Source organism: Eschrichtius robustus, chromosome 8 (assembly GCF_028021215.1).
Source record: "Eschrichtius robustus isolate mEscRob2 chromosome 8, mEscRob2.pri, whole genome shotgun sequence".
In the NCBI taxonomy this organism is placed as follows: domain Eukaryota; kingdom Metazoa; phylum Chordata; class Mammalia; order Artiodactyla; family Eschrichtiidae; genus Eschrichtius; species Eschrichtius robustus.
In genome coordinates, this window is record NC_090831.1 from 21,974,807 (window position 1) to 21,988,216 (window position 13,410).

A 13,410-nucleotide genomic window follows, 5' to 3' on the forward strand; every position below is an offset into this window, starting at 1 on the left:
CCCAGATATTTATCAAACTCTCTGTGTTGGTTAATTTTGGAATTTAACCTTAACTAGATATTTTCAGACGACATTAAGAATTAATGGGATAATGTCGACATGATCTTGAATTTTGGTGCTGTTCAAAAACATGTTTTTATTTTTTTGCTTTGAGGCAGCTTCATGCTCATGCATTACAGTCTGAGTTACGCCACGCTGGTTGGCAGACTATTCTAATTGCTCGCTACAGAGCGGCAGCAGGTGTGGTGGGTGCTCAGAGTAGGGACCAAATAGTGATTCTACAAAAAGAATAGAAAGCTCAGGAGAGCCGTGTTGTTCAGGTTAATTTTTAAGATCAATTTGTTAGAACAATAAGAACAGCATTAACTCTATGAGAACCCCTGGATGTAGATAACAGGTCTTGTCATGGAGTGAAACACACCTTTAAAACGAGATCTTTTTCAGAAGTGATAGAATCTCACAGGTCGGTTTCATATTACTGAATCCCTTTATGTGCTCTAGGGTGCAAAAAGCTATTCTATTTCAAGAGTTCAGATTCTTTACAAAGGGATGAATGCCAGTGCCATTACACAGGCTCAGGCCTGTGCTTATTGCTAATATTAATAATTAAAAGTATTTAATTAGATCCAAGTATTAAGGATGGAAAGCTATGAAATATTTCCTTGGGCATACAGCCAACCCTACAGAAATTTCTGAATGGTGTCCTACTTTTAATGTGAGGGCTTACCAGCCCCTCCTGTAGGCTTTGGGTGTGTTCAAGACCCTGGAAACAAAGTATTTAAGGGTCGTTGAATTCAGATATTTCAGCTGAATGCAGGGTTATATCTGTCCTGCTAATAAGGAAGTGTTCAGTCAGTTATTAGGTAACTTAGGCAGAAAGCATAATTTGAGAGGAAAAAGTACTATTTAGATTTTGGGGAATGGAAAGGAGAAAATGAAAATCAAATTTATCTAGATCAACAAACAATTTGAAATACTCATTCGATCAGCAGTTAGATCCTGTTTCCCTAATCTGGACAGGTATTATCTGCACTACCTCTGTACTGATATCTGTCTGTCTGTGTCTGTCTCTCTGTTACTCCCTGTGATTAATTAAAGACCAGCTCAGGTTTCTCTGCTTTTCATGTAAAGACCACACAGCACTTTCTGATATGCTAGGGTAATGATGTCAGCCTTGCCTTAAATGGGCTGCTGGGAAATAACACCATTAAAGACTTCTGAAGGCAAACCTATGAATTAAAATGCATTTTAAAGCCTTCCTCAAAAGCATCTAGATATACAACACAGGAGTGAATTTTTGGGATATCCCTAAATGCCAAGGCAATGCAACCACTGCATGAACTGAAGTTTATGTTTTAATCTTCACACCTTGAAGATTTGGTCTTGCTTGTCCCCTGGCCCCGGTTACACATCTCACGGGACAGTCTGATGCACGAGCCATTTTAGGAAATAATTGATAAATTACTGTGGACTCAAATGAACAGAGGACTATCAGTCAAATTACAAAAGTTCTAATATAGGAATGTGGCAAGAACTCCCAGCACACTCAGAGATGCCCTGAAGGTCCTACATTTGCTATTTTCAACATTACCTAAATAAGGGAGCAAAAGAAAGAGCTCACAGAAATATATACCTTGTGCTTAAATATACACATGTGTATATACCTACAGCTATTGATCACTAAATATATATTTAGATAGAATTAGGGAACTGATGTAGTTTTATAAATAAGCACAGGCATTTACAGTACACAGAAGAAACAGAAAAAAGGTGAATCAAAACGTGAAACGTACCATACTCTGGGACCTGCCCCGTCCCGCGCTTCAGCAGTAGCCTGACTCTTCTTCCTCCAGATTTGATGAGCTCTATTGCTCTGGCGTGTGTCATGTCTCTGGTGCTCTCCCCATTGATTTCAATGATCTGATCTCCTACCTGTTAATTAAAGAGACATCAAGTCAGCCAAAGGTGGTTTTATTCAAGTTGCATTTCCAACAGATTAGAGAAGCAGCCGTAGATGACCAGTTTCCAGAGAGCAACTGAACAATTTGGTTGCAGCCTGCTGCTTCTTAGAAGAGGCTAATCCCTGGCTACATCCTGAATCTGACCACCAAACTTTATTTACCTTTATAGAACCTCAAATATTAGACCATGGAGGTTGTGATGATATGTCACTTATATTTAGCCAGTATGGCAGAGGCCACAGTTGAACTGTTTAGGATTTTCTTAAAAAATTAGGGAATATGTTTGATACTGCAATTCAAAGTAAGCTGGCATCTTTGCTTTGAATCAAGAAGTAAATATTTTAAGGCTTTTTCATTGAACACATTAGGCAGGTATCTAATTCAAAGTGTTGGATGGAATGATTTGTTTTCGGGTTTCTCTGAGAATTTTTGTTATGCATCATTTAAATTTTCCTGGGTGCTATTATGCTATTGCTTTCTTTGTAAACAGTGGTTGGTTGATATTCAAGTTTGATGATGAATTTTCTATCACAGTCCTTTGAATTAAAAATGACTCCATTCTCCACACATGAGTAATGCCCTTGCTAAATCTTTGCCATGCTCACACCTGATTGCCAGAAACTGTTTGGTTAAGTACCAATCCCTCTTGAATTGCTGGAAGTGCCTGGTTTCCATTAGCAGTTCCCGTTTAGCCTTTGTGAATAGATATTTGGAATAAAAGAGGTTCAACCATGAGCACCTCATGTAACTCTCACAGTACCATTATTGCCAGGAAGCTTTGAATTAAAATGTGTTTGATTTCAGTGCAAGTCACTTAAGACAAATTAGCCAGGAAAAGCACAATAAGTTGCTTTGCAAAAATGCTGTTTTAGTTGGGTTCCTGAAACAAAGCAGATCCCAGCCTAAACTCCATAATGCAGACAGAATTGCAAATAAACTCCCTACAGGGCAGCAACATCTAGGTTGATGCTTCAGGCTGGGCAAGAACAGGAACAAGAAGTTGTCGTCACAATGGCAAAAGGGCATTAAAATAAGCCCCTTCCCCCAAAGGGGGACGGGGGAGAACAAACACAAGCTTATTGTAGCAAGGAAGTGACATCTCCACCTAAAAAGGACTCCCTAAGGGGCAAGGATCCCAATGTAATGAAGGTAAAGACTTCCCCCTTTGTGTACTCGGTGGCCTTTGGAAGTACCGTTTTAAGGCAGTGGAAGAGGTTGGCCTCACTGGCATGAACTCCACATTCCATAGAAGAATCACAAAAGACAGGACTAAATTAATTAGTTGTAGGGCCAATATTTGCACCATTTTTCTTCAGGTCTCCCTAACTGTCACCTTTCCCAGGAGGCAACGGGCACAGCCTGAGGTCCAGCAGCTAGCCTGAGGTCCAGCAGCTAGCCTGAGGCCACATATCCAAGCCAGTAGCAGAAGAGGGACCAATTATCCCTCTCCCAGCAGTCCTCACTGAAACCTCAAGGCACAGTATCAAATTGTAGAGATAAAAACAAAAGTTCCGATAAGTTGTTATAATAGAGTCTTCATTCCTGGCTTCTCTCTTCAGATTCACATACTCGACTGATTACTAAACATCTTCACCTCAATGTCCGGCAGGCCACTCTATCTCAACGCCAGCAGACCGGGTGTTTCTTTCTCCCAAATTAGTTTGTCCTCTCAATTCCTAATCCTGGGTGATAGCACCACCATTTATTTACCCAAGCCAGAAACCTGGGGGTCCTGCTGAGCTCCTAGCTCAATTCATGTCTTTACCTGGATTATTCCAATACTCTCCCACCAATGTCTTCTCATTGTCACCAGTATCATTCTTCTAAGGGAGATCTCCCCAGCTGCATCAGGCTGACTGAGGCAGGTAGGGCCTTCCATGTGCCACTGTTCTCTTGCCTTCTCCTCCCTATAGGCCTGGTGCTCTCCCAATCTTCCTCAAGGCCAGCCCAAGCTCTTTTCCCCTGGGATGGCTTCCTAGACCCTGTCTTCTCCTCGGGCAGAAGTGTGCAATCCCTCTGCTCAGTCATTGCTGCACCCCGCTATGTTATCTATGACACCGCATTACACAATTATGCTTCTCAGTCTTCCCTCCTCAACTTTGAGCTTCTTCACTCATCAAACAATTTCTGAGCACTGATTATGTGCTAGGCAGTCTCCTGGGGAGATCAGATAAAGAGAGATAAATGGTATAGCTTCTATTTACAACATGTTCTCAGTCTAGTTAGAGAAAGTGGGTAAATAAGACAATTACTATTCAATATCTCTTTGCTCTGACAGAGGTATTCACAAAGTGCTAAGGGAAGAGAAGGGAGGGGCATCTAACTTAGAAGAGTGGGGCTGGTAGTCAGAGAGAGCTTCCTGGAGGTGGTGACATCTCAACTGAGTTTTGAAGTATCAGTAGGAGTGCCCCTGGTGAAGGAGGAGGAAAAGCATTCTAAGTAGAGAGGACGGCATATGCCAAGACCCTGAGATTTGACAGCAAAGCACTGAAAACTTTGAACAAGGGGTAAGCTGACCAGGGAAGCAGAGTGGTATTTAGGAATCTCCCTGAGACAGTGTGAAGGGTGGATTGGAGAGAAAGTGGGAGACTGAGGAACGGAGCTGAAGTTGTGAGGCTGTCACATTGTTTATCCAGGTGAGAAACTTGGGAGACTGTGGGGAAGAAAATCATGGGACACATGAGGGCAGGGACTAGGCCCCATTTGACTGTGTATCTTGTATGGGGTGCACTGTACCTATTTGTGAGTGAATGAATGAAGCATTTCCACATGGCTCATCTTGAGAACCATGCAGGAATGGGTTATAAGCACTCTTGACCCCAAACTCAAACCCTGACAGACAGCACTGCCTGAGGACACTTCTGTTTCAAGACTGACATTTCAACAAGAACCCTGTGGAAGGCGAAAGGTATCTTGTGGTGTGATAGAAACAGTCACACTTAGAAAATCTGATGTTTTCATTCTCTTGTCTGTTTGTTATTTTCCCTTTTCCCTACTAAGAGCCATGAGAATTAAGGGAGAAAAAACTAGCCGGGGAGAGAGAAATGGTGGGTGGGGAGATTGTGTGGGAGGTTGAGAAGCAGAGGGGTTCAGGGGCTGCACAGGGGCTGGGCTGACGTCTCTGGTGTGGGATTTTCAGGATTTGGCTCTGGGAAGAGTTAGGGATGCATTTTTATTGAGTTCCTGGAAGCCTGAGCTGACCTCTTGGCTTGGCAGCTTTCCGTGTGAGGTCCCCTCGGAAGGAGAAGAAAACAACTCTGATGCTGGCTGAATCGAGGGTCCTTAGTCCCTTGTCTAAGACTTTCAGTCTCTCCCAAGCCCCTGTCCATTCCAGGGTGCCAGTGGAGACGGTCTTCCTGCCTCACTGGGAGCAATGGAAGTTTGGGAACAGTTCAAAATCTTACCAAATTCAGAAAAAAAAATTTTGAGGTGGGACGCTGGTCAGGCAATGAGATGGAAATGCTGCCACGGTCATAGATCTGAACCTTACAGGTGTTCTGGGCAGATTGCAAAAGTGGGTCAACTCATTTGGATCTAGTGTCAGTGGTAACAAACTCGGTCCAGGCCCAGCCTCAAGACTCCCATCTCTCCTTGTGAAATGACATAAATGGTAAAAAGGTTTACTTTCCATTTTCATTCCAATATCAGCCTTATATAGAGTCATTTTACAGGGAGCTCCGTAAATAAATTTGGGATGTGATTCCTTTCACTTTCACCCTCTTAGCATCCGATGAATAAGACGGGTTTGTCAGAGGGAGAAGAGGTTCTCTTTACCTTCCGACCTCCATACAGCTGCCCAGCTGCAGCCATTTGAAGTGTCCCTTTCCTACACTGCAGTGAACTGTTTGGAGGGGGGCGGTTAATTTGATAGAACAACCGCAGTGACAGTAGCAAATGTGCGTCCCGTTCAGGGATGAAGAAAAAGACCGGTTGTGACTCTGATGTAGTCTTCTTTTCCCACACACCGTGGAGCTATTTTCTATTGAGCTGCATTACTAAAATGAAACTTTAAAGATCTCCTCCACTTGTTCTTAGAGAATTTTTAAAGTATCAAGTTCTAGTTAGAATTGAGAGAGAGATGGGGGAGAGGAAGAGAAAGACACACAGGCAGACAGACAGACACACCCAAACCAGGTAGAGGTAATTCAGGAATGTGTGTGTTTGTTTTGTGTGGATCAAGGAGATGTCACATGTAGGAAACTAACCAAAGGACATAAGATGAATCCTAGGCATTCTTTTTTTTTTTCCTGTGGAAGAAATGCTTTTATCTGTGGTCCCCTTGGGGAAACTGACAACCTTACAGCAGTGTCTCAGGGGCAAGGCGGAGTGAGAGAAGACTGCCATTTCTTGGCCCAGTCTAACAAGTTCTGCATTTCTACTCATTTCTATTCACATCTTGGCAGATTTTTCTTTAACAAAACTATTACCAAATCCTCGAACTTGCTTGAGGCCCTGCAGGTAAAACCTCTCTTCTTTTTTTTTAAAATAATTTTATTTATTTATTTATTTATTTTTGGCTGCGTTGGGTCTTTGTTGCTGCGCACCGGCTTTCTCTAGTTGCGGCGAGCGGGGACTCCTCTTCGTTGCAGTGCACGGGTTTCTCATTGCAGTGGCTTCTCTTGTTGCAGAGCACGGGCTCTAGGTGCATGGGCTTCAGTAGTTGCAGCACATGGGCTCAGTAGTTGTGGCACACAGGCTTAGTTGCTCTGCAGCATGTGGGATCTTCCCAGACCAGGGCTCGAACCCGTGTCCCCTGCATTGGCAGGCAGATTCTTAACCACTGCGGCACCAGGGGAGCCCAAAACCTCTCTTCTTATTGGAAAGCCAAGGCAGGTAAAAGTAAAAGCTTCAGTATATATATATATATATATATATTTGGCCACGCCACGCGGCATGTGGGATCTTAGTTCCCTGACCAGGGATCGAGCCGGGGACCCCGGCGGTGAAAGCGCCAAGTCCTAACCACTGGACAGCCAGGGAATTCCCAAAAGTTTCAGTATTTCTTAGCAGTTAATAGTTCAGGTTGTAAGAAAAAAAAAATTGAACTCTGTACTGTATGCGTTTTTGTAGTAAAGTCATATAGAAAGTATTTGGTTTGGCTCAACTAAATCTTTATACAGACTATATTAATCCTGGACTTACTTCAGCCCCAAGTCTTGGTAGTTTCTGCTCAAGGCTTGCTTGGATGTCTCCACAGACATGCCTGGCTGGTTGCAATCAGATAATTGCCCTCACACCACAAGAACCTATTTCACATGATTATACATGACCGAAGTGATCCTAGATTATGACTAGGTGTGAGGAATTGTGCTCCGTTAGAATTTTATGCCAACACAATGATCGATGTCTCTAGTCTGTGTTTCATGAGAGACTTAGCTGTGGACCATTTGTGCGGCTAATGGTCCGAGGTCACAGGTTAGCTTTGTCATAATTCTTTCCTTACAGGCTGGTTTCGCCCGCTGACTCTAGACCCCTCACGAGCAAGGAATGTACCTACTGCCTTTGTGTCATCTATACCTGTCACAATTCCTGACAAGTAGGCCCTCGGTTAATCACGGTTGAGTAAATGAATGTTAGCTTTGCTTTTCAGTTATAGTGACCGTCTTCATTTTCATGAAAGTTCAGCTTTTGTGCACCTTAGCATATACCGTAAAGCTTTCTTGAAATACTGCCTTAGGCACTTGCAGCCAAACCGTAACAATTTCAACAGTACTTACAGGAGACCAAATGAAGTTTCAGTAAAGGTGACCTACACAAATTGTTAGAGACAGGTATGTTATTGTTATGGGAAACAAATGCTAAAGGATAGAGAGAAAGACGAAGGGAGGCTGAGTTCGAATAAAATCAGAAAAACAGAATCAGAATTAGAGTCTTCGCTTCTGCCTGCCACAGGTATCGTCACTGGGTGCTCTGACGAAAGGACACCTGGGCCATAATGGCCCTCCTGGAGCAAAGGACAGGCTGATTTTCAACTCGATAATGACCGTTAATATATCATGGCTGTTTTCACAATTAACCTTCGTTAGATATTATTTAATAACTATTACAGTAAAATTCTTTTCCAAGGGGTTACACTGAGTGCTTTGGTTCACCTTCCCATGTCTTCCGTGAGACTAGTGATTAAATTAGATGGCATCCAAGTGCCTATTATAGGACCTGGCTCCGGTTACAAACTGCTGTGCACGATTGCCTCAGCAAGGCACAGAAGCCCATCAAGTCAGCAGGCTTTTCCAGAGAGAACTTCTAACCCCACTGGAAACTGAAATTCAGATTTGAGAGCACTGAAACTATGTGGATTTTATTTGCCTCAATTAATTTATATGTTGAACTCTGTCTGAAACTCTATGCTATGTTCTAGACAGTAATCACTTAAAAAGAAAACATCCCAACATCTCTTAAGAAACTTCATCCAAAGAGAAGTGTGAAATAGCCCTGGTGGATTTCCAGAAAAGTCCTTAATCAAGGTTATACCCGAGCACATACCTGCTTGGAAGGGTCATGGAGGTGAGGGGAATGGAAGGGGAACAAGAAGTTATGGGCCGCTGCAGAGTTCTGAGGGCTTACGCCTTGATGTGGGTAGGGTACCTCATGTCACGTTTTTCTTATTTGTGTATTTTCCCTTTAGAAAAGATTTAGTCATAGCTCAAAAAATGTTCCGTCTCTGACTTGGGCAGGGGTGGAGCCTTGGGTGCTCACTCAAGTTAGGGGGCCGCTGTGGTGGAGATTCAGGGGGCACTCTTCGTTCAAGAGTTTCCATTTCTCATTCTTACCTTTAAAATCCTCTAAATTAAAACATGGAAATATATCTGAAATTTCAAGATAATGTAGTAGCCCAATTGTGGAAGTCAACTCTAAATTATAGTTTGGTATCTTTATCACCAAAACTTTCCTTTTTCTTTGTCGAATATTACTAACACTAATCTCATACAGGGAATTTTATTAGATTGCTTTTTTTCTAAATCTCACTCTTCCAGGGCTTTTAATTGGTGTTGATGTGCCCTTCCTCAGGTCCCCCATTCCCTGCTCTAGGTATGCTTTCTGGGTGGAGCAGTTCTCTTTCTGTGTCTTTGCAGATGCTGTTCCCTTTGTCTAGACTCTGCCTTTCCTCGTTCAATAACTAAATCCTGCTCATCCCTTACAGCAAAGCTCAGGTATGCCTGCATCCAGGAAGCCTTCTATGATCCCCCATCAGTCCTGGGTTGGGTGCCTTTCCTCAGCATTTCTTTAAAAGTTGGCCCTCCATTTCCACAGGTTTTGAATCCACAGATTCAACCAACCATAGATGAAAAATATTTTTTAAAATTCCAGAAAGTTCCAAAAACCAAAACTTGAATTTGACATGCCTGGCAACTATTTGCATAACATTTATATTGTATTTATAACTACTTACATAGCATTTATACTGTATTAGGTATTATGAGTACTCGAGATGCCTTAAAGTATGATCATGTATTATGAGAACATATTTTATATGCAAAATATATGCAAATACATTATATATAAGTCGTTTATATGTAAATGGTATGCCATTTTATATAAGGGACTTGAGCATCCTTGTATTTTGGTACCTGTGGGGATCCTGGGACCAACCTCCATAGATAACAAGGGACAAGTTTATTGACCTTTGCCTATCACAATGCTGTAAGCCCTCCAAAGGCAGGGACTCAGTCACATGGGAAATACCCATACGTATTTGTTCAAAGGATGGATGAACAATTGAAAGAAGGAGCTTTCAGAATCTGTGTTTTGACTCTATGTTCCTTATTGTTTAAACCAAATTTAAGCAAGATGTGTAAAAAGTTTTAAATTTGGTTTCATGGTATATGTCAACCAGATTTGACCATGATCAAATAATATAAAGTGTACGTAAGTGCCTTGTAAACTCTGTATTATACAAATATAATCTTTTATTATTAATTGTAGTAGTTATCATTATCACCACCATTGTCATCATAATGGTAGAAGAGAGAAAAAAATGAAACACAGTGGTAAGTTCTTCACAATGAATCTAGGAGAGAAGCCGCTGAGCTGCTGAAAATGTATTTAATGGAGAAATAAGGCAAACAATTTTCTGAAAATATCACTGAGAGGTTAAAGTCCCCAAAAGTGCTGCCTTTTAGGAATTCTTATAGGGTGTTAATGCTGTTTTTTAATTCTATGATTTTGATAAATAGTTCTTAGAAAAAGAACCTCCTTGAATGCTGGGCAGATAATCCAAACCCTAAACCAGGACAGAGAGATAACTGCAAGTGTGGCAACAGACAGAAATATAAAGAAGAAGATTTTAAAGACAAGCTGGTTGAAGCAAAATATTTTCTATGAAGGGAAAAATAAGCACAACCATTCCATTTTCATATGTTGGTTTGACTGCTCAGGTAAGAAGAGGAGACTGGAGAAATATCTTAAAATCATCCGCCTGAGCAAGAATAGAAAGCTATCATTCGCAGCTCAGCTAGTGGCTTATTCATTTGCTCAGAAATTGCTTACGTTAGGTCATGAAGTCAGTTTCCCTAGTTGATTGAAAAATAAGCAAAAGCAAATCAAAATGAAAAGTTTCCATTGTGGACCGATCGATGTAGGCTGTGATTTTCCTTCCCTGGATGTAATTGAGAGAAAATGAGGGATTATTATTCTGCATACTTATCTAATCAGATAGATTTATTTTCCAGATGCAAGCGTTGGTCTTTGTGCGATGACTGCTATATAGGCACATGATAACCACTCCTTGTTTTCCTGAAGCTGACCTACTTGCAAATTGCCTTTGCATTTACTTTGTGTGTGTGTGTGTGTGTGTGTGTGTGCGCACACGCACATCAGTTCCAGACCTGATGTTAACAGTGTGAATTAGAGTGAAAGGTATACCCAGATGGATGTATCAGTCAGCTGGGATTTTGAAGATAATTTAATGGTGGGACTACTTCAGAGGTGTGGGCAGGGTTAAGACAACCAAAGAGGGCTGTTGAGGCACTAAATAAGTATGGCAGATGCCATTACCATCTCTGGTCTGGAAGACCCCGGGGGAGGATAGAAAGTAACAGGGACCTAGTGAGAGCTCGAACTGTGAAAGATGGGCCACCTGACTGGAGCTGTAGTTGTCAAGGAAGGAGCACTGCTGGCCCAGAGCACTGAGGCAGGGAGCAAAAGGGGTCAGAAAGGCGCCAACCTCTCTGTGGCAGACAGAGTCACGTCCCCCCAAAAGACATCCACATCGAGGCCCTGGAATCTGTGAATATGTTACCCTACATGGCAAAAGGGACTTTGCAGGTGTAAGTTAAGGATCTTGAGACGGGAAGGTTCTCCTGCTTCTCTGAGTGGGCACAATGTAATCACAAGGGTCAAAGTCTGAGAGAGAGATTTCAGGACAGAGGTCAGACGTGAGGGAAGATGCTCTGCTGATGGCATTGAAGATGGAGGAAGGGGCCACAAGCCAAGGAATGTAGGTGGCTCCAGGAGCTGGAAAAGGCAGGGAAATGGATTCTTGCCTAGATCCTACAGAAGGAACTAGACCTGCTGGTAAGACAATTTGATTTTAACCCACTGAAACTGACTTGGAATTATGACCTCTAGAACTGTAAGATAATTTGTGCTGTTTTAAGCCACTAAGTTTGTGGTAATTTGTTATAGCAGGAATAGAAAACGAACACACTTTTCTCTCTTCCTGCCCTCTGATCTCCTACTAGAGCTTCTCATCAGCCTAACCCAACAGGAAACCAGGGGGCAAGAGAGTGTGGGTGATGCAGACATAGCGATCAGTCCCCCAGGATACAGAATAGGGAGAGGAGGAAAGAGAATGGATCTGAGGGAAAGCAGAACAAAAGAAGCACCAACACTGAGGTGGGATGGGCACAGATTTTAAAACAATGAATGAGTATGACATATGAAGGCTGCTGTGGTCTGAATGTTTGTATCCCGGCCCCCCAAATACACATTTGAGATCCTAACCTCCCAGGAGATGCTATTTGGAGGCAGGGCCTTTGGGAGGTCATTAGGCCAAAAGGGCAGAGCTTTCATGAATGGGATTAGTGCCCTTATGAAAAGAGACCAGAGAGCTCCTTGTTCCTTCCACCTTGTGAGGACACAGGACCAGGAAGTGGGCCCTCATAAGACATCAGATCTGCTGGTGCCTTGATCTTGGACTTCTGGTCTCCAGGACTATGAGAAATCCATTTCTGTTGTTTATAAGTCACTCAGCCAGTGGTATTTTGTTATAGCAGCCTGAATGAACTAAGATGAAGGCTTTAATTAAGAAAATAATTTAAGAACAAGACATAAAACTCAGGTGGTGGTAACCTTGCCCGTACTGGAGAAGCTGTTTTTGGAAGCCTTTATTTATTTATTTATTTTTAAGGTTTTTTTTGATGTGGACCATTTTTTAAAAAAAATATTTATTTATTTATTTGGCTGCTCTGGGTTTTAGTTGCGGCACACGGGACCTTCACTGCTGCATGTGGGATCTTTTAGTTGAGGCACGTGGGCTCTTAGTTGTGGCATGTGGGATCTAGTTCCCTGACCAGGGATGGAACCTGGGCCTCCTGCATTGGGAGTGCAGAGTCCTAACCACTGGACTGCCGGGGAAGTCCCTATTTGTTTTAATATTTCATTTTTATACAGATAGTCTCTTAAGATACTGTTATAGAAAGAGAAGTGGCATCAGGGTTACTGAGTTGAATGTGCTTTTTAAAATTGTTAAAGATTTCAGAGTTGCCTTTGCATCTGGTCAGCCTCCAGGCCCCATCAATCCTACTCCCACTCTGTCTCCAGTCTGTCATTTCCCATTTCTCTTGCTTCCATTTCCCACTCACCACTCCTCTCTTCTCCCTCTTTTGGTCCATATGGCTGCCATAATCATGTTTTGAAGCTCGCCTCTGCTTTGGTCTCTCTCCTCTTCAAACACCTACGCTCCTCCTCCCAACTTCTTGAACAGCATCCAGACCCCTTGACACCATGTGAAGATCGTCCGGGATCTTGTGCCCCCAACCTTGCAGCTCATCCCTGCCACTCTCTTGGGTTTAATCTGGCCGGCTTCTCATTCCTCCACTCTTCATTGGGTGCTCCCATCCCTGCATTTTTTATCTTGCCATCACCTCTGCTAGTTTTTCTTGCCATTCTCCCCAACTCCTCCAGTCTTATCTTGTAATTGTGCCCATTCTTCAAGGCTCCACTCAACTCCTCCAAGAAGCTGTCTCTGGTCCCTCTGGGGGGAGATGTCACCTCCCTTCTCTAGGCATCCACTGCACGCTGGCCATGCCTCTCTTACAGCCGTTACTGCACCCCTGCCTCTTATTCTAGTCATTTGTGTATTCATTCCTCCCCCCACCACTTGTGCACCTACTAAATTATAAACTCCTGGAAAGAGGGATTATATCTTTGTACCACCTAGTAATAGCGAACACACTGCCTTAAAAACAATAGATAACAAAAATTTACTTGTAGTGAGGACAAAAATTAT

The 13,410-nt window shown here is 42.6% G+C and overlaps 1 protein-coding gene across 3 annotated transcripts in view; it reads right to left on the reverse strand.

Annotated features, from left to right (window-relative positions):
• The window catches only part of MAGI2 (membrane associated guanylate kinase, WW and PDZ domain containing 2), a 1,349,206-nt gene that overhangs the window by 60,796 nt on the left and 1,275,000 nt on the right, over positions 1 to 13,410 (reverse strand). For all 3 annotated transcript variants that reach the window (XM_068550445.1, XM_068550444.1, XM_068550443.1), the window contains one exon: positions 1,794 to 1,932. In XM_068550445.1, the coding sequence (XP_068406546.1) occupies positions 1,794 to 1,932 (139 nt within the window). The remainder of the gene's footprint in view (positions 1 to 1,793; positions 1,933 to 13,410) is intronic.